Genomic DNA, 21,752 nt, shown 5'->3' with positions numbered 1-21,752 from the left:
ATCTGGGTCTTAGCATTGAGGTGGAGATCTCTGGGACAGCTTTCGCCGTTTGATATTATGTGGGGCCCAGAGGTCTCTGGTGGACCAGTTTCCTGAACTCGGGTCTCCCATATCAGAGCCTCAGGCCTGACACCCGGCCTGAGCACCAAGACCCTGTCAGCCACACGGCTCAGAAGAAAAGGGAGAAAAAAAAAGAAAGAAAGAAAAAATAATAAATTAAAATAAAATAAAGCTATTAAAATAAAATATTGAAAGAAAGAAAGAAGAGAGCAACCAAACCAAAAACCAAATCCACCAATGATAACAAGCGCTAAAAACTGTACTAAAAAAAAAAAAATACGGACAGACAGAACCCTAGGACAAATGGTAAAAGCAAAGCTATACAGACAAAATCACACAAAGAAGCATACACATACACACTCACAAAAAGAGAAAAAGGATAAATAAATAAATAAATAAATAATATATATATATATATATATATATATATATATATATATATATATATATATGAATGGAAGAGAGCAACCAAATCAATGAACAAATCTACCAATGATAATAAGCTCTAAATACTAAACTAAGATAAACATAAAACCAGAAACAAATTAGATGCAGAAAGCAAACTCCAATTCTACAGTTGCTCCCAAAGTCCACTGCCTAAGTTTTGGGATGATTCGTTGTCTATTCAGGTATTCCACAGATGCAGGGTACATCAAGATGATTGTGGAGATTTAATCCACTGCTCCTGAGGCTGCTGGGAGAAATTTCCATTCCTCTTTGTTTGCCCAGCTCCTGGGGTTCAGCTTTGGATTTGGCCCTGCCTCTGCGTGCAGGTCGCCTGAGGGCGTCTGTCCCCCGCCCAGACAGGACAGGGTTAAAGGAGCATCTGATTAGGGGGCTCTGGCTCACTCAGGCCTGGGGGAGGGAGGGGTCCAGTTTGCAGGGTGAGCCTGCGGCAACAGAGGCCAGCGTGACGTTGCAACAGCCTGAGGCACACCATGTGTTCTCCTGTGGAAGTTGTCCCTGGATCACGGGACCCTGGCAGTGGCAGGCTGCACAGGCTCCCAGGAGAGGAGGTGTGGATAGTGACCTGTGCTTGCACACAGGCTTCTTGGTGGCAGCAGCAGCAGCCTTAGCATCTCATGCCCGTCTCTGGTGTCTGCGCTAATAGCTGTGGCTCGCGGCCATCTCTGGAGCTCGTTTAGGCAGTGCTCTGAATCCCCTGTCCTCGTGCACCCCAAAACAATGGTCTCTTGCCTCTTAGGCAGCTCCAGACTTTTTCCCAGACTCCCTCCTGGCTAGGTGTGGCGCACTAGCCCCCTTCAGGCTGTGTTCACACAGCCAATCCCAGTCCTCTCCCTGGGATCTGACCTCCGAAGCCGGAGCCTGAGCTCCCAGCCCTCAGCCCCACCCACTGGTGGGTGAGCAGACAAGCCTCTTGGGCTGGTGGGTGCTGGTCAGCACCGATCCTCTGTGCGGGAATCTCTCCGCTTTGCCCTCCGCACCCCTGTTGCTGCGCTCTCCTCCATGGCTCTGAAGCTTCTTGCCCCCTCCAGCACCCCCTTTCTCTGCCAGTGAAGGGGCTTCCTAGTGTGTGGAAACCTTTCCTCCTTCACAGCTCCGTCCCAGAGGTGCAGGTCCCGTCCCTATTCTTTTGTCTCTTTTTTTTCTTTTTTCTTTTGCCCTACCCAGGTACGTGGGGAGTTTCTTGCCTTTTGGGAAGTCTGAGGTCTTCTGCCAGCGTTTAGTAGGTGTTCTGTAGGAATTGTTCCACATGTAGATGTATTTTTTATGTATTTGTGGGGAGGTAGGTGATTTCACGTCTTACTCCTATGCCATCTTGAAGGTCCCCCCATACAATTGATTTTTAAATTGATTTTGTATCTTGCAATCTTGCTGAACATTTATTAGTTCTAATAGTGTTTTGTGAATTCCTTTGGATTTTCTATATACAAGATCATGGCATTGCAGATAGAGATAGTTCTACTTCCTTTCCAATCTGGATGTTTTTTATTTCTTCTTCTAACTTAATTGCATCCACAAATTGGAGGGGTTTTTTAATAAATTTATTTATTTTATTTATTTATTTTTGGCTTCGTTGGGTCTTCATTGCTGCGCGCGGGCTCAGTAGTTGTGGCACACGGGCTTACTTGCTCCGAGGCATGTGGGATCTTCCCGGACCAGGGCTCAAACCTGTGTCCCCTGCATTGGCAGGTGGATTCTTAACCACTGCGCCACCAGGAAAGTCCCCACAAATTGGATTTAATTTCAATAAAAACCTTTTTTTCTTTCAATGTATGTAAGATTTAATACTTAGTAGTGTGGCCCCAGTATTGAATTGTAACACAGGCCTGATGAGCTCAGACAGGCCTAGAAAGATTCTACTGGTGTGACTCAAAAGAACTGTGCTTGATGCAAGAAGAAAATTCTGAGAATTCTCCTGGAACTAGAAGTCCATTTAATATTAATATGAATGCAGGGGTGAAATTACCTTTGCTGGCTAGCATCATAGTCCCTATATGTAGAGTTCTGATATGTATGGAGGTTCTACCACCTAAGCTGGGTTTCCAAAATAAAGGATCTCCAGGTGATGGAGTATACTTATTCTGGTTCTGCTTCTGAATAAGTAAGAGCATCTCCTCTTCTGTTGACAGCTTATCAGGTCAGGTATTCTCCCAGCTGCTAGAGATACACTGACCAAGAAAGATGAAGCCTCTCTCCTCAGGGAGCTTATATCTGTTGGAAGACACAGATAACAAATAAACAAGTGCATACAGTGATTATAAACTTTATATGATAAAGACTTGGGAAGGAAAAAACTGGGTGATATAATAGAGTGGTAGGTTGGATAGAATTGTGGGCACTTTACCTAGTATCTGACTGAGTAGGTGACATTTGAGCTGAGAGCTAAAGTTTAAGATGAAGGCAGCCATGCAAAGAACTAGAGGATAATGTTTTAGGCATCAGGAACAGCAGGTACAAAGCTCCTAAAATGGGCATCTTTGAGGAATAAAGGAGGCCTGTGTAGGTGGGACATATGGGCAAGGGGAAAGTAGAAGAGGGTGACATCAGAGAGGTAAACAGGCCCAGATCATGTAAGGTCAGGGAGGACATGGTGAAGAGGGTGGCCTTTATTCCAAATGCAATGGTAAGTCTTTGAAGGTTATTAAGCAAGGCAATGACATTTATATTCAAAAAGTCTCCTCTGGCTGCGTCCAGAATGGATTCAATAGGGCAGGCATAGAAGCAGGGAAGGCAATTGAGGCATTACTCTGATAGTTCAGAGTGGAGATGAAGAGAAGTAGCAGATTACTGGAATAATGGGGAAGTAGGACTGACAGGATGTAAGAAAGAAGAAACAGGCAGAATCAAGGATGATGCTTAGGTTTAGGACTTGAGTAACCAGACAGATGGTCATGTCATTTACTGGGCTGTGGCAGACTGGATGTATCTGAGCCGTCAACCTAGGCATCAAGGTACCACAATCAGGAATTGTAAGTGAACATCCCATTGAAAATCTGTGCTCTCGCAAAGTGCCAACGTGAAGCAACTTTATGACAAAAGAAAAATAGAGGCTCTTACAAAAGGAGGTGCAAGAAAATTGTCTTCCTAATCCCCTGATATGGAAGAGTACTAGTAATTTTTAAGGAACGCTTACTGAAATTGATTTGACTGCTTGGTAAACTTCTTTTTTGCAATGTTTTATTCATATCTTAATAGAGTTCTCTATTATTAAGTTCAAATATTTTTAATTAAGAAAGAAGTACAGCCCTCTGGGTAGTATTGCAATCATATAGATAGCTGGTAATTAAACCTTTCCATATTTATAACTGCATTCAAATAATTTTGAATGAATCATTTTAAACCTGCAGATGTCATTATGTGCACCTTTAAACAAATAAACAAGACATATATAACAGTCTTTGTGGTTCCAGAAAAAAGTTGGAGTTTTTGAAGAATTGTTATTTTCATAAGAATGACAAAATATGCTACCAATTACAAATTCAGGTATTCTCTTTAGAAAAAAAGACATGACTTTTTATAGGAAAAACATTGTAAAATATATATAACTTTTGAGTTTAATTTTCACATTTCCATTTTTGAAAATCAGAACTGAATTATGGAAAGACACTTTTAAAGATATTTTAGGCCATGGTATGATGTGAGCAAATTTTTCTCTTAATCATAAAGCCTTTTTTTTTTTGGATAATAAAAAAGGATTAGTTTCATCGCCTCCCTGCTGAACTTGAGCCCAGTATTAGAGCAGTGAATATCTATCATCATATATTTTTTAAGTTATAAAAGTTTACTATTCAATGCAATTTATGCTCAACAAACTTAGAGAAAAATGAATTTGTAAATTATTTTAGAGTTCTAAAGGCATTATTCCATTACATAAATTTCTGCATTTTCTAGGGTGTATAATACTCTTTGTTCAGAAAGATGATGCCATCTTTCTCTCTTTGAATTTGCCACTCAAGTATGCCATTTGCAGCTGGCTTTCTAACAATACTGCATTGTTTGAAGAATTCATAAATGTCTTCCTCACCCCTGACTTGCTTCAGCTACAACAATATTCCATTGTTGCAAAACACCTGTCTCAGGGTCAGGTTGCCTGGTATGTTATACATCACCCTGGCCCAGTTGGGGAGGTTCACTTAGGGATGACTCTCCCTCCTTCAGCAGCTTCCACCACAGATGCCCACCGACCTCATGCTGCCCTGATCCTTCCCTTTGCTGCCCTCAAGGCCTTCCCCAAACAGGGCCCTATGTCATGTCTATCCACATTTTCATTCTTCGAAACTGAGAAGTCAGGAGCAGTGGACACCATGGTTCAGAGCACCAGCTCAAATCAGACAGACCTGATTTGAGTCCTAGCTTTGCTTCCTTTTTCTTATGTGACCGTGGACACATTTCTTAACCTCTTTCAGCCTTGGTTATGTCATATGTAAACTTGGAGAAAATAACAATACTTATTCCATAGGGTTGTTTTGAGTATTAAATGAGATAGTACATGTAGAACTACTATCCCATAGTCCAACAGGATATTTTCTTGTACCTATTTCTGAGTAGTTAGAATTGTAAACCAGTATGCCTGGCATTCTAAAGCAGATCTTTCAATTTCAATCAAATTCTAGAAACTAATTATTGAGATTGTTCAATAAGTGATAACTATATATGCTTCTTGTCCTCTGCTTATCGTTGAATCCAGTGTTAACATAAGAGTAAATTAATGGGTCACTTCTTCCAGGTAACATGTTGATATTTTTTCAAAGATACACTGAAGAGAGAAAAATATTTAGAAGCAGGATGTGATGTCTCTCCAGTCATTCCCCAGAGACCACCCTCGATGTACTTGCCATGTTCCCAGAACTAAATTGTAGGTGTGTAGCTTCATCATTGATGGAGTGAATTGAACTTGGGCAGGACTGACAGCATTTCATAAACCACACTGTTAACCATGGGAAGAATATTTCATTTATTAAATTGGACATTCCTGCCAATTAATAGTCTTTGGAAAAAGAGTCTGATATTTGATGTTTTGTTGAAACTGTACTCTTTCCTTTTCTCTGTAAAATCAAGGTCATTATCTCAGTCTTATCTGTCAATGTACTGCTGGAGATATTGCTGAAGCTATAGAATTTGGTGATTAAATAACATTTGTGTCACCAGTAAAAGTATTTGAATTAGGCATAGAAATTTCCCAGGTGGAACTCACTCCTAGCCGTCTGCCTTCTTTTTGAATATTTTTCTGTCTGAACTGCTGCTGATACTACAGGGTGGTTTGTTTCTTTCACTTTCTTTGTATCTAGTGTCTAATTTAGTTATCCACCAAGGCAAAATGGTCTAGAATAGATGTATATTAAAATAATTTAAGATGGAACTGTGGTTTAAAATCCAGGTGATGATATGGAATTGCAAGAGTTATTAGGACATTTTGATATCTCCATTTCTGAGTAGTTAGTCATGCAAACAATATGCCAGTTACTCTGATGAAGAGGAGCAGTTTCAAATTCTCAGAAGTTTCAGAAATTGTAGCTAGAAAGTCTTGACAAAAATTAAGAGACTATCAGAAGTATGAATCAATGAAAATACGTTAGTGGTTTAACCCACACACTGTGGCGTTTCATTGTCAGTTCTCCAGTATTCCAATGCTAAGGTTAGCATCCTACTAATTGAATGTTTATGGAAGAAATCCATCTTCTTTGATGTCTTGTTCTTCCTAATTTTAAAGCGGATCAAGTCAAATTTGTCATTTTCCTTCTTTATGTAAGAGGTACTAGGCTATTTTCTAAGCACATTGAGATTGAGGTCTTTGATTAAGAACCTCATTTGTGGCTTTAAGGATTTGGAGTACTTGCCATGTGCCAGGCCCTCTACAAGGTGTCCCATACTATCTCCAGTCTCCATTTTCACCCCTCATGAGAGGCCTTACTTATTTGAAAGATAAGGAAGGAGAGAGGTTTAGCTTGTTCACATATAATAAGTGACAAGGCAGAGTATCAAACCCAGGAGATCTGGCCAAAAAAGCCTGTGTACCTTCCACCACACTGGCCCATCACCCTTAGTTAAGACCACTGAACAAATTCTGTGATCATGTGGCAATTTAACTTCTATTGCCACTTGAAGCTTTGCACTATTTTAATGTGCAGAAGCATGCACAGATGTTGGTATATCTGTCGTTAATGTTTTACAACCAGTTTTATATTCTAAACAGTTCAAACTTACTTAAAAGTTATCATCTTCCCATTCCAAAAGCATCAGTTGGCTTGCCTCTGCTGTTTTCGTCTCTATGAGGAATCTCAGTAATTGTTTTCCTCCTGGTTCTTTAAATAATATTTTAAACTACCACTTATTGAATGGCTACTATGCTTGTCCCATGTACAAGGCTACAATTCACCTTGTAGATGGCATATCCTTGAGTATAATATAAAACCTGTTCAATTTGGTTTTACTAGATTCCTTCTAGTCTATTATTCTTAAACTCAGAAGATAGATGCTGGAAAATTACAAATTGTTTATCAACTCACTTTAAGGTTAATAAGAGATCAGCTATGTTTGTCAGAGAATTCTTTCTGAAAATTAGCAAGCTGACTACCAAGGCAAAATGTATGGAAGTATATTTCTTTTTAGGTCATGGATTAAAAGAGTACTCTGTACAAATATAGCACATAAATATAAAGATCTTTTTCTTTAAATCTTTTCGTGCCAAAAAAGAGAGAGCCACATATATAAGATAGATAGCTATCGCTTTGCAAGGAATTTTGCCACTATTGGATTTAATTAGCCAACAATTCTTTACCTGAGACATTTTGAGAGATTATTATTCATGAATCATGAAGTATGGATTGAGTCAAGGGTTGTGAAGTGTCTCCAGGTCACATGCCGAAATGTTTGTGACAGACATTTCAGAGGCAACATTGAGTCTGGTTAAGCCTATGTCCACGTGAACGCTTTTAACATAAAACATGATCTAGATTCTGACCGGTTGGTTCTTTTGAATAGCCTGACTCTTAATTTATGCTGTGCAAGTTGACGTAGCATCTCTTAAATTTAGCAAAGGTTTTCAAATTGTACTGTGGCTTAGTCTTTAAGTTTTGATTTATCTCTTTGTGTGGTGAAGACATGCTGAAAGCTACCATATGATTGTGAATGAGTTATGAGCTCAAGTATGTGTCACTTAGAGCTCATGTTTGTGGCTTCTGTCTTCTCTTCATTCCTATTGTTAGGGGCCTGTGTCCCCAGTGGATCAGAGCAAATTCTTGTGTGGGTAAGTAGCTCAAGAATTTGAAACAAGTCTTCAAGGAGTGCTAGTTGGAAAAGAGATGCTCTAGAACAGTAATTTACCATGAGCTATTAGTATTAAAAATGTCAATATAGGAATTAAACACTGTCTGCAAATAGCAATAGGGAGGAGATTAATCTTCAAATTAAAATGCTGATTAAAGTTTAAAATTAGTTTTGGAAAATGGACTTCCACTTTTCTTGCTGTCGTGTTGGGGTTCAAAAAAACTCACAAAACTTTATAATTACATCTTTAAAACTCTTAATAATAAATACAAGTTTGAAACTACCATGATACGGACTCCCAGCCACATTTACAAACTGCTTTTTTCCCCCCATTAAGACAGTCCAGAGTAAGGTGCCAATGATTAATGACTAATCACGTCCTAGGAAATCTCTCTTTGACTCTTAGACTTCTTTGCTCTTGTTGGCCACAGAGAAGTATGCATATCATAAACATATACTTAGATGGATTTTCACAAACTGAACAAACACATGTGACCATCATCTGAATCAAGAAAGAAAACGATGCCGGCACCCCAGAAGCCCCATTGTGCTCCCTCCCTGTCACTATCCTTTTCTGTCACTATGCCCTCACAACCACCCCCTACCTGCCAAGTCTAGGTTTACCAGTGTATGGTCTCTTGTGTCTGGGTTCTCTCACTCAGCATTTCATTTGTAAGATTCAATATATCAGTCATTTCAATATAGTGTCCTACTGTGTGACTCTCGCACCATTTATTTATCCATTCTACTGTTGATGGGCATTTGGGTAGTTTCCATTTGGGAGCTATTAAAATTATGTCTTTTGGTAGAATCCTATATTTTTTTAACAAGACTTGGGCAAGGAAGTGGAAGCCATCTGGTCTTATAAGATTTAGGTTAAATTCTAGGTATTTTCATTCTTGTTACTTTGGAACAGTATTACAAATTTCATTTCTAAAACAGTATGTATAAGTAAATAATGCTTTCTATGAATATAAGCTCCATACTTCTAACTTGCCCCATGTTTTCCTGCCTGATGCTTAGAATATGCTTCCATATCACCCTTCCCATCCTTCAAGGCCCGGCTTGAAGAACATCTCCTCCATGAAGCCTTGCCTGATCCTACAAGAAGTGACCTCTCTCTTTTGTGAAATGCCAGACTATTTGGTATAGCTCCCTTTTCTCACGTTGCCTTCTGTTATAAGAGCCACTATCCCTTTTGTAGTAGTAGCACCTTTTGAGTCTTGGTGTAACTTAAAGGAATACAAAGAGCCGGAAATTGATTGTTAGAACTTTTATTAAGAGTTTTTACAACATGATGTCTCCTGTGCCCTAGGTATCAGGCACTGTCACAATGCAAACCCGATTCAGAAAGAGTCTCGAAGATTTTTATAGGCTCCAGAATGAGAATAATGACCCAATTTTCTCTCAATTCTGTTACTGTCCCAACCATATAAAATAGAAGGACGTTCGTCATCTCATCTTATTAATTGGTGGCCGTGTCTCACTTTGCCTCTACGCCACCATTGTAAACTCAGCCTTGTGTCACCCACATTTCAGTAGAATTGGGTCTTATCTGAGGCTCACAAAATTCTTTAGGCAGATATTTGATCAATTAAGCTGTTCCATCTTAAAATCTTTGAGAACAGGGACTAGGTGAAGGGCATCAAGTTGAAAGATTATTTTTGTTGTGTTTTATCATTTTGCTGGAGTTATCGGTTTTCCTTTTAATCATTATCAAAGTTCTGTGTGATTATTAATACTATACCTCAGTATATGTTACCTTATTGTATACTCATTTCTTTAGAACTCTTAATTGCCCTCCTAGATTATAAGGCCTGTGAAAGCAGGGGCCACATCATACTTGTCTTTGTAACTTCACTGTCTTAGGCTCCCAAAACTGTCTGAAAAAAGATCAATGAAAACAAATGGCTTGAATGCTCTATAAGGGAAGGACTTGCCTGGGAGTCTGAGCACAGCTGAATTATATAGCCTTGAGCCCATTATCTTGCTCCTAAAACAAATCTGATTGATAATGTCTTCCCTCTTTCCTACAAGGATATTTTGAGACAAAATTGGGTTATACATAACAGTTTGAGCCTTTAAGAGATAGAATTACATAAAACACTTTGCCTCTCAGGAGTTGTATAATTTAGTTAGATGACATCTTGTGCTGGGTCTACTTTAATGTGAAGACTTTATTGCCAGCCTTCTTTTGTAAAAAAATTAATAAATGATTTAACCTTTCTGGTGATTTTGAAATGGTTTAAGAGATTGCAAATCAAGAATGTATCAAGGGGGCTTCCCTGGTGGCGCAGTGGTTGAGAATCTGCCTGCTAATGCAGGGGACACGGGTTCGAGCCCTGGTCTGGGAAGATCCCACATGCCGCGGAGCAACTAGGCCCGTGAGCCACAACTACTGAGCCTGCGCGTCTGGAGCCTGTGCTCCGCAACAAGAGAGGCCGCGATAGTGAGAGGCCCGCGCACTGCGATGAAGAGTGGCCCCCGCTTGCCACAACTAGAGAAAGCCCTCGCACAGAAACGAAGACCCAACACAGCCAAAAATAATAAATAAAGAAAGAAAGAAAGAATCTATCAAGGGACTAAGTTAATTACCTCTCTCTGCCACCAGTTGCTCTATTCATGACCCTGGAGAAAGTTGCTTCTTTCTCTCCGCTCACTTTTGGCTGCCCCTTCCAGGGTGTTGTCAGAATACATTTTACTGTTGTATCAAATAAAATCATGGAAATATAGAGTTTTAAGCAAAGTTAGCACCACCAGTTTCTAGCACATAAAAAGGTCTCAGTAAGTATTTGTGGGATAAATTAAGGAATGATCAATCCATTTCCACCACTGCAGATTACTGCAATATTCCAGGCAAGTATTTACTTCCCCAACCTCTGTTTCAATACCTCTGGTGGTGGAGAGAGTTCACGCCCTATGAAGGCCACTCATTCCATTTGTCAACAAATTTAATTACTATCACATGCCACCTTAGACTTCTGTGAGGCTTTTTCTAATTCTACTGGGCAGTTGCATCTTAGTCATATCTCTTGTAGTACTGATCATGATACATTATAATACCCCAACTTACAATACCTGTTAGGTCTCCCTTTCTAGACTGAGCTCCATGAGGACAGAGATGTGTCTCATTTTCTTTATACTCCCAGCTCCTAGCATAGTACAGAATGGATGAAAGGGGCCAGAGAAAATGAGAGGAAAGAATAATAATAACAGGGAACATATGTATTGATTGCCAACCCAGAGGTCTCCTAAGAGGGATGTACTCACCCCAGAAGAGGTGTATCAAAAAGAATCAGCTGAGCTTCACACTATTTCCATTTATTTTTTTAAGCTCAACCATTTTCATTTCTATTTTTTGTGTGTGTATGTTTTATACCATACATACTATTTTAATATAGTTGTACACTTGTTTAATTTTATAAATAAACATATTGGAAGGTACACACTCAAACACGTTCTGATAAAGGCACAAATCGTTGAGTTTGGAGACACTTAGTATAGCTGTTGTCAGGTACTATGCTAAGCATTTGATATACATTATTTTAGTCCACCAAAAATCCCATGAGGTATACACTATGGTTCCATTTTATAGATTAAGAAACTAAGGCACAGAGAGATTAGGTGATTTGCCCAATCACATACAGCTGGTAAATGATGAAACCAGGGCCTGGACTCAGATATGTGTGGCTTAACCACTGCAGCATTCTCTCTTGTTTTTCTGTCTTAGCACCTAGGGTTGTCCCCCAGGCACAGTATAGGCTTGTGGATTAAATAAACAAATCAAATGGCTGAATTAATCATGCTAAGTACTTATAAAAGCTTTATTCTTAAGAAAAATTTTGAAAATAAAATTCCCTTTTTCATTGTAAAAGCATGTATTGTCAATGCAAGCCAAATAACATACCTATGGGACATGTTAGAATGTTTAGTTCCATTTCTTGACAGAAAAACTGAAGTGAAGGACAGCAAGTCACATGTTTACTATTGATCCCAAAGTCAAATGGCTAGTCTTGTTTTCACATCTGATTACTGAACTACTTTTTTTTAATTGAGGTATAATTCATGTACCATAAAGTTCAGGAGTTTTTAGTATATTCACAACATTCTATAACCACCACCACAGCCTAATTTCAGAACATTTGCATCACCCCAGAGAGAAACCCCATACCCATTAGAGATCACTCCCCATTCCCTCTCTCCCCAGTCCCTGGGCAATCACCTGTCTCTCTTCTATCTCTATATATTTGCCTTTTTTGTATATTTCACATAAATGAAATCATACAATCTGTGACCTTTTGCTTCAGGCTGCTTTCACTTAGCATAATGTTTTCAAGCTTCATCCATGTTGTAGCATGTATCTTTATGGCCAGTAATACTCCATTGTATGGATAAACTAAAATCCATTCATCAGTTGATGAACATTTGGTTGTTTCTACTTTGGGGCTATTATGAACAATGCTGCTATGAACATTTGTGTGTAAGTTTTTGTATGCACATATATTGTCAGTTCTTTTGGATATATCCCTACAAGTGAATTGTTGGGCCACATGGCCCATGTTTAACATTTTGAGGAACCACCAAACTGTTTTCCAAAGTGGCTGCACCATTTCGTATTCACAGCCAGTGGTGTATGAGGATTACAGTTTCTCCACATCCTCTCCAGCACTTATTACTGTCTATCTTTTGTATTATAACAATCCTAGTGGATGTGAATGGTACCTCATTGTCATGTTGATTTATTTTTTCTAATGACAGTGATGTTGAGCATCTTTTGTTTATTGCTCCCCTATTTCTTTGGAATTTAAATTATTTTTATTTTCTTCTTCTTTAAAGTGTTTTTCATTGGAATATAAACTTTGTTTTTCTTCTTGTGATATCTGTTTTGTCCCAAGAACTCTCAAAGCATATTAAATACTCATGAAATCTCTTATTAGAGATTGCATGACTTCTCAGGGTGCCAAGCTGCTGGAGCCATGAACTGTAAGAATTTAAGTGAGTTTCCACTGGCAACTTTCCAGGAAATCTCCACATCACATTATTAGATCACAAGCTTTCATAACCCCCAAGTTATGATGATGATAATGCTTTATTAAGAAGCTTTTAATGTCATAGAAACACCAAGAATTTTTTTTCCAAATTATATTTTCTTAACTTTTTACATCCCTATGAGGCAGAAAAGAAGGCAGTAGCCATCTCAAAGGGTCTTCCAAGAAAATAAGTGTAGAGATTTGAATATCTTAAAAATTCTAGTGTGTCATGGAAAAAAACTTTTTGAGCATAATCACTGATTCTAGATGTACCAAAATATTTTGAGATTGTTTTCAAGTTACATGCCAGTCCTGGATGTAGATCACACTGCTCATTCATATGTGATGCTAACATTTCAGCAATGTTGACGTTAATGGTTAGCTACCAAATTTGGTTTAAGCCAGAGAGAAAGGAAAGGACTTGAAAATTCCATGTGCCAGTTTCTTCCCTGTACATTGAAATAATATTTATACTAGCCTCTAAAGATTTGTAGTAGTAGTCTTGACAGATTGCACATTTAGTGAAGTCCGTGTGAGTATAAGTGTTTATGGTAGCTCCAAGGTCTTTCTGGCTTTCAGACCTTACGTGTTCTTATCTTCAGTTCATATTTTATTTGATGGCTTTTAACAGCATTAGTCATTCTCAATCTTACTGTAAGTTGAATTTATTTGCTCATAATGTTCACACTGATGAAACTGATCAATTCTCTTGTAAACTGGACTTTTTTATGGAAAGTTATTCTTCTTGTTTAGAAACTGCTTTGAATTTTTGTTTATTTAGTCAATCCTCGAATACTGGTTGGGCACCAGATGTGAGAAATACAGTAAGACAGTCGTGGTGCTTGCCTTTGTAGCACTCGTAGACTACCTGTGGACTCCAAAAGCAGTTACATAAGTGCAATTGTGATAGCGCTAAAAATGAACACTCTAAGATTCTGTGAGAGCACATAATGTGGAGGACGTGATCCAGTTTGGGATCAAACTGGATCAGTTTGGGGTTGTCAGAAAAAGCTTTTCTGAGGAAGTGACACATAATTTGGGCCCTAAAGGATACCTAGGAATTAGCACACGAGGAACTAGCATGTGCACAGGCACCAAGACAAACATGAGTTCGATGCTTTTGAGGACCTAAATGAAGTGTGGCTGACACGTCAGGAGGAAAAGACAAGGTGAGGCAGCTGGCATAGGCATCATATAAAGGCATTTTAAGGATCTGGGCCTCTGTCAGTCGGGAGCCACTGAAGGGGTTAAGGCTGTAGAGTAGCATTTATTGGTAGCCCATAAAATTAAGAAAGGCCAAGTGACCCTTTGCTGTGTCACTTTCTTCTCTCTTGGTCAGGAATATGACTGGAGAAACTATCAACCCAGCCAGATGAGTGAATCTGAGTTGCAAATGCTAGCAAGCCTACGGCGGCAACAGAACGAAGAACTGGAGGACACTGGGGCTCCCCATGGCCTGAGCGCATCCCAGGTTGACAACTGTAATGTCAGCATAAGTACCAGCAGCGATGACACAACCACCTGGAACTCCTGCCTGCCACCCGTGAGTCCAGGGTTTTGCGTCTTTGTTTACTGCCTTTGTCACAAAGCCCAGCCTTGCCTGGGAAAACTAGGGCCAAATGAGGACACTCCTATGAAATCTATTCTGAAATAGTGTTTTAAGTCTGGGGGCATTGTCTTCTCTTAAATCGTCTTATTTACCTTCAGGTAAGGTATGCTCATTGTGTGGTGATATATAAAACCATACATTGAAAGAAAAAGAATAATTTTACTGTAGACTCTGGGTATCTCATTGTATCCCCACCTCCTAGCACAAGCCCTGGCACATAAAGCAGGCTCAACACTTGTTAAAGAAGTATCTGTTAAATGAACGAACAGAAAGGAGGAGACTATAGATATATGAAGTATTCGTTCGTATATGGCAGCAGCAAAGAACCTTCTGTAGAAGCCACCGGATTTATGCTGACTCCTCCTTGTGCCTAAGGGCCATGATAGGCACTGGATATGCTTCAGCAGCTTGTATTTTCCTATATGTTCATACAGTTAAAGCCCTTTCAAATATGGCCCATCATTCTCTCTATAGACCAGCAGACGGCCTGGAGCAGGCCAAAGTCTTCCTGTTTTTCAGGTGAAGAAACTAAATTCTGGGCTCAAGCTTCCATACCTGGTCAGTGGTAGAGCCCAGAGCAAAGCCCAGTGTCTTGACTCAGTTCATTCTCCTCTACGATCCTCAAGGATCTTATGGTCTAATTGGAAAGACAAAGCAGAAACATCCACGGAACAGTCCTGTGCAACGTAGGAAATGTCATGAGACAGAATAATAAAATCATTATTATAATAATGGTAATTAGGGCTACCATTTCTTGAAGCACTTAAAAACATTTTAAGATCTCCATAGGCCGAAGGAACATTTACTTATAATGCTACATTCAACATCAAATCAAACATATTAAAATGCACTTTTCATCCAACAGTAAATATAACTTTTTTACCGGACAATTTTTGAAAGGAAATATAAAATGGTGCAACTTGGATTCATGCTTATATAAAATTACATAAAGGTTGAGTTTAAGTGTAGTTGACAGTGGATACGTTATATTTTAAGTATTTAGTTAAATATCAATTTTTCAGTTTTCTTTTTCTATTTTAAAGTAAATTTTTTTTCCAGATCTCCAACTTCTTTGTAGATGTTAGAAATCTCAGAGGCCCTGACACTGAGCCTTGTGTTTCTAACTTACTCCTTACTGCTATCCTATGTGGTAAGCACTATCAAGTTCCCATTTCCAGATGAGAAAACTGAGGCTCTTGAGTAAAGCGACACAGAACTAGTTTGGCATGACTCTCAATTCTAAGCTTCTAACCACCATGATATGGTGACTTCTCGATCTGTGACTTGTCAAATGAGTGCTACCAATATCTAGCAGAAGTTGAGATTTCTGCTTTGGAGAGAACTTAAAATTCTTCATGGAGGAGGAATTCAAATTGGTTCTAAGTAGATGTGGGGGGAAAAATGATATTAATTTTTCCTCAGGGTTCTTTTTTCCCACCTTGCCCACTCTCCAGGTTTCTCTTGCCTTACTTAGTTGTGCTTTCATTAAACTGAATGATCAAACATACGTAACACCTCAAACAGCCTTGCCCAAAGAGTATCTACCCACCCAGCAAAAATACCCTGTGTGCTAGTTACTCAGAGTATTCTTATAGCCAGAGCTAAGAACCTAAGAGTGAGTTGCAGATTTTTGCCAATGCAGTTTACAATGGAATTGAAATATTCCTTTCTTATAAATTATTTCTTAGCAATCATTTAAGCCAAAAGTAAGAAAGGGAACGGTGGCCTCCTGAACAAGGTCATTCTGTCATGATGTAGCTCAGAGACCCAACATTACAAAGGGCAAGCTGAGAAATGATTATTTAAGACTGAAAAGGCTGAACTCTTGGTTGCCCTGGGTACTGTGTCCTCATCACTGTCCTGTTCTGGCAAGGACTCAAGTCCTCATGCCTGACGACTACTTTGCTCTAAAAGTACACAGCCAAAAATAACCATTGGTAATGAACTTAATAACGCCTCTATTTGACCAAATGAGAAATTGAAAACAGTCTATTTTTTTAGACAGAGAAAATAATTGAAAAGCCTACCTTTGGTATTCATAAGATATGTTTATTATTACATCAAATTCAGTCTATTTCAATGTTGGAACTATCACCAAATGGAAAAGTGCATTCCTTAATGAACCCTGCATCTTGTTGCTCATATAGAGTTTAAATAGAGCAATTTACAAGAACCACTATGGTGTTTCTGGGAGCTCATGACTTTCTCTTTAGAAGTTGTACCAGGGCAGTGAAAAAGAAGAAATGAAAGAAGACATAACTTTATCACAGTGATATCCTGCTTTTCTTGTATCACAGTGATGGCACCATCCTCCATGCTGATCCTCCACACTGACACTTAAACAAGAAATTTGGAAGACATCTCTACTTCTCCCACCCCTTCATTTCCCATACCAAGTTGGTCTCCAAATCCTGAGAATCCTCTCTGCTTTTTACATCTTAACCCTCCCTATCTAATACCAGTTAGATACTAATACTATCTAATAGCAGTTTATAATACTAAGGTACCTCCAGTCTAAGCACTGTAGCCTGATGGTTAGGAGCATCGACTCTGAAGTCAAATCGCCATGGTTCAAATCCAAGCTGTGTGACCTTGTAAAGCACTTGGTGCTGTATCTGAGACATAATAAGCAATTAATAAATTAAGATTAGTTGTCATTATTATTCACACTAGTTATCTTTCTAAAGCCCAGATCTGATCTGATCTCTTCCCTGCATGAAGTCCTTTCATAACTCCCCATTGCCTCTTTAGCTTGGCCTACAGGGCCCCCCATGATCTGAGACCTGCCCCCTTCCAGGCACATCTCTCACTGCTTCCCACCTTTCACTCCATCCTTTAATCCCAGTTGTAATTCCCTAAGGGCACTCTGCACATATCCTTGTACCTGATTATCCCTTAAGACTTAGCTCCAAAGCCTTCTTTAACCCTTCTCCAGGCCTCATTGAGAGACACAGCTTCCCTTCTGCCACAAGAGCCAGGATTATCTCCATGCTAACTCTCACCACAACCTAGCTTATCTGTCCCACGTAAATTCACTCCACATATTTTTTTTGAGTGGTACAATATGCTATGGACTCCCAAGTTCTGAAAGGAGCAGAACTAATTCTCTCCTTTAACAAGATAACCTCCTCTTAGTGCTTTTGTTTCTCCATCACCTTGAATAGGACTTGAAATGAATTTTTACTTCCCTCATAATCACTACCCACCCCCCACCCAACAACACTACTGCATACTCTAGCTACACTGCAGCTTGCCCATCACTGTCATGCCTTTTGTCCACATCATGTCAGTGATGCCATTGCGCATACCCTTTCCTCTGCCTGGAGACCCTCCATCCCTCTTCTCTACACTGAACACTCCTGTTTTCCAAGGCCCAACTCAGATGTCCCAGCTTCATGAAACCCTCCCTCCTGCACAGAATTGTTTTCTTCCTTCTCTGGTTCCCGTTATCTTCAGGCTCAGTGATAGCACTTACCACATCAGGTAACCATTATTAGCGATATCCCTCGGGCCTGGTTGTGATCCCCTTGAAGGCAGGACTGGCACAGAGCAGACACAGGACTGGCACAGGACTGGCAGGCAGCACAGAGCCTGGCATGAGGTCACGCTCAGTAGCTGCTGGTTGTTAGTCGTTGGTTGAATAAAGCAATCAATAATATTAAAAGATTCCTTTTTTACTCTAAAGTAAGGTCGTTTCATCAAAATTCCAAAATAAACATCAGCTGTGCTTTGCTTAAATAAGTCCTGAATGATGCTAGTAATATTTTACATTTAAGATTTGATAAATGGCTATTAAATATACACACAAAGAAAAAAATCTCCCTCTGGGCAGGACTTGGTGACCAGTAGTTTAGAAAGAAAATTTAGGCAGGTCACATTCAGTTTGGCATCTTTACCTAATGACTTTACCAACACTGCAGTCAAACCAGGAAGCCAACGCAGAGCAAAAGGCAGAGTCTTTAGCGAAATCTATTGTGTTTACTGCAAGCTTTGGTTTCTCAGCTTTCCTCAGCATCTGTACAGTTCAGAGTAATATGTACTGTTTAAAAGGTGTTTAGATATAATAAATTAGTCATTTTAAAGTGTAATTAAATGTAACCATATTTCTCATAGCAAATTGGCTTTTGTAGGCATCTCTTGCTAAATAAATCAAGCCTACTGAGAAAACCATTGGCCTTTGACAGACAAATTTTTCAAAGTTTCCAACTTAGAACCAAATTCAATTAAAACAATACTTTACAACTTCTGTGGAAACCAGGCTACAAGTAATCAGTTTTGGAGGGTTCTGTTAGGAGTAACCCTCATGAGATTTATTCCAAAATTGGGGTCTAGGCAGCCTTAGGAAGAAAACTAGGAATTAGTTATAATGGATTCTTAAGTGAATTTTATTTGGGTGAAGGATTTTGATTGACAGTAGCATAAAACTATGTCTTGAGGGGGCTGTGTGTGTGTGTGTGTGTGTGTGTGTGTGTGGTGTGGTTTCTTTTTAGGAAGAGGAATAGTTGTTAATAGAAACAGCTTCAAGTGATGACCAAAAGAATTTAGACTCTACATCAGCCAACCTGGGCTCAAATCCCAGCTCTGCCATTTGCTAGCACAATCACCTATAAAATGGGAATAATAAAGGCCCTTCCTCCTGTTGGCATGGTGAGAATTGAATGTGTACATGGAATGTGTGTGCCCAGTGCCTAAAAGAGTAAGCTCACGCTAATTGTAATATGCTGCTCCCCCAAAGATGTTCTCCTCAAAGGGCCACTTGAGTGGTCAGAAAAGATTTCTAGGATATTTTCCCTTTTTATGACCACTGAGGGCTGTACGAATGCGCAGAGGTTCTGTTGTGCTTGTTTTGATGTGAGCTTAACCATTAGAATTCAGACTGACCCCTCAGAGCTTGACAAATAAACTCATTATTTCAATATTTCATTATTTCTCGGTCCCACCTCTAACCTAGATTGAAGAAAAGCATGCCTCATATGCATGCTACCCTGTCAGCAGATGCCTCAAAGCCATCATTCCTTCAAGTTAACAATTCCCATAACCTAATATCAAGCATGTAAGACTCCTCAGCTTGTTAAAAAAAAAAAAAAAAAAAAAATCCTCACATGTATCCATCAACATGGCACACTGCAGAGCATGATATCTGGAGAAAAACGAGGCAAAATGCACTTAATAGGATTACAAGCATATGGTGAGGTTCTCCAACAAGTTATTTATGGTCTTGATTAACTTTGCAACATTTTTGCCATTTTCATATGTTTTACGTAACAACAGAAAAATATTGCCTTTACCTTTTAACATGGCAGGATTATCTTATCTCCTGTCCTTTAATTTAGCCTTCAATTCTCTCCCTCACCCCAAAATTTCTAGCAGCTTGATCATGGAAAAGCAAAGCGTTTTGTGCTCAGTGGCAGTTAATTTCATGTGAGTGTAGTTTTTCCGACACTAGTGCATAGCAACAGCGCCACCAAAAGGACAAGGTCCCAAGTTTCTAGGATCTGTTCCATTTTTTGGCTCATCAACATATCAGTGTTTTACACGATGATTGCTGGCTGCTATGTGTCCAGTATGTAATACACTGACATTTCAGGCTCTTTATAGGTAATAGGTCTTAATTTGTTCTGGTCTATAGATTCTCATTAACTTCTTAGCTCTCTTTGGGTATGAGTTTTCTTTTAATCCTCCTGAACTAAAAACGTAAGTAGTTGATTGTGCTAAGCTGCAGATAAATCAGATGAGCAGCTGTTCTTTATACCACCATAGAAATGATATACAAAAATTAATATCAGAGTCAGTGTAATATCTGTGCTGTCAGGAGAAAATATTGAAATGTGCGAGTTGTTCTGTGTTTAGTGACTATGAAAGTCACCCCGTGAAATAAACTTTTCTCATTCTTAGAGTATTGTCTATTATATCTTATGTTGTCCCAAATTTAGCAATGTGGCAAACTTATTTTCTTTAATTTTAAATATATAGTGACATGTCATAAGAATGAAATCAAATTAATTTAATTTATGGCAAGGAGGTAGTCTTATATATATCAAATAAATGTATTTCGGGACTACTTTTTCTTCCTGCCATTAACTGAACTGAGTTTGTCATACTTGTTATTCAGAAACTTAAGTATTCACCACTTTAGGTGAACCCCTGAGCTGGGTTAAGCACTACAGCTTACTGGTTTAGAGGGTAAACTGCGGAATCAGACTGCCTGGGTTCAAATTCTGGCCCCACTATTTTCTGACTGACATGACCTTGGGTTAACACGCAGTGTCTGAGTTTCCTCCTCTGTTAGATGGAGTTGTTAATCCTATCTATTTCATAGAATTGCTGTGAGGATCAAATGAAATAATACCTATCAAGGTTTTAACACAGAGTAAGTGCTCAATAAATATCAGTTACTGCTATTATTATTGTTGTCATAGTTATTTGTAGGAGTTAGTTATTATTCCTTTGCTGTTTCTTATGGAACTCTCTAAATACGGCTGAATTCCAAAATCAAAAAATCAATTTTATTTTTTTAACTTGTGCTTTCATGGAATGTTACCTACCTAGAATAGTAGAAATAGGTTTACTGCTGCACAGGTACAGAAATGTATCTATTCCACTCGTGGATGGGGACATCTGGCTTCAGAAGCCCATCTGTTCCCCCTACCTCCACCCCACCAAGTTCAGAGAGCTTTTAGAAGCCATTAGGCACATTCCCATTTATTCTGATTTGGGCATGGGAGAGCAAAATGACATCATTGAAGTGAAAGCTCTGCCCTTTGAAAGCATCACAGCAAAGTTATGGGAACTGAAATATCTTGAAGGAGCCTTTTAGCTGCATCATTGCCATAATCCCTTCCTGTCCCTGAGTCTGATTATGAAATTAGGAGACATGTACAGAGAAAGGGAACTGGGACTACCCAGTTTTGTATTGTACCCACTTCAAAGCAAGACTTGCATCCTTCCCCAACAGAGTCATTAGCGGTTAGGGTTTATAAGTCAGTTTATAGCAGTTACATGTATGAGTCAGAATGCTCTGCCATGATTTGCTATTATTCAATTTAAATTGGCTATTGAATAAAATATTTGGGGGGTAAAAACTTGGTAATTAGTTTTCAATAGTAAAAATTAAGTTAAGGAATTGGATATTCAGAGTGAGTTCTACTACCCTACAATTATTTTTAACTGAATTTTTTCATTTACCTTTCTGTCTATTCATGTCAGCAGTCCTTACTCCTTCAAAAAGTTTCCACTGATTATTTTTCTGTTTTCTAACACTTAAAAATCACTGTGAATGTGAATCTTTTATTTTAGTGTTCTTTTGTACTGCTTGTATCGTT

General features: G+C 39.0%; 1 protein-coding gene across 4 annotated transcripts in view; it reads left to right on the top strand.

The window, feature by feature from the left end:
- Positions 1-21,752, top strand: part of CFAP20DC (CFAP20 domain containing) — a 277,728-nt gene that overhangs the window by 195,919 nt on the left and 60,057 nt on the right. For all 4 annotated transcript variants that reach the window (XM_061195461.1, XM_061195462.1, XM_061195460.1 and 1 more), the window contains one exon: positions 14,161-14,364. In XM_061195461.1, the coding sequence (XP_061051444.1) occupies positions 14,161-14,364 (204 nt within the window). The remainder of the gene's footprint in view (positions 1-14,160; positions 14,365-21,752) is intronic.

Source organism: Eubalaena glacialis, chromosome 7 (assembly GCF_028564815.1).
Source record: "Eubalaena glacialis isolate mEubGla1 chromosome 7, mEubGla1.1.hap2.+ XY, whole genome shotgun sequence".
Classification (NCBI taxonomy): Eukaryota; Metazoa; Chordata; class Mammalia; order Artiodactyla; family Balaenidae; genus Eubalaena; species Eubalaena glacialis.
This window is presented reverse-complemented; position numbering and strand designations above follow the sequence as displayed.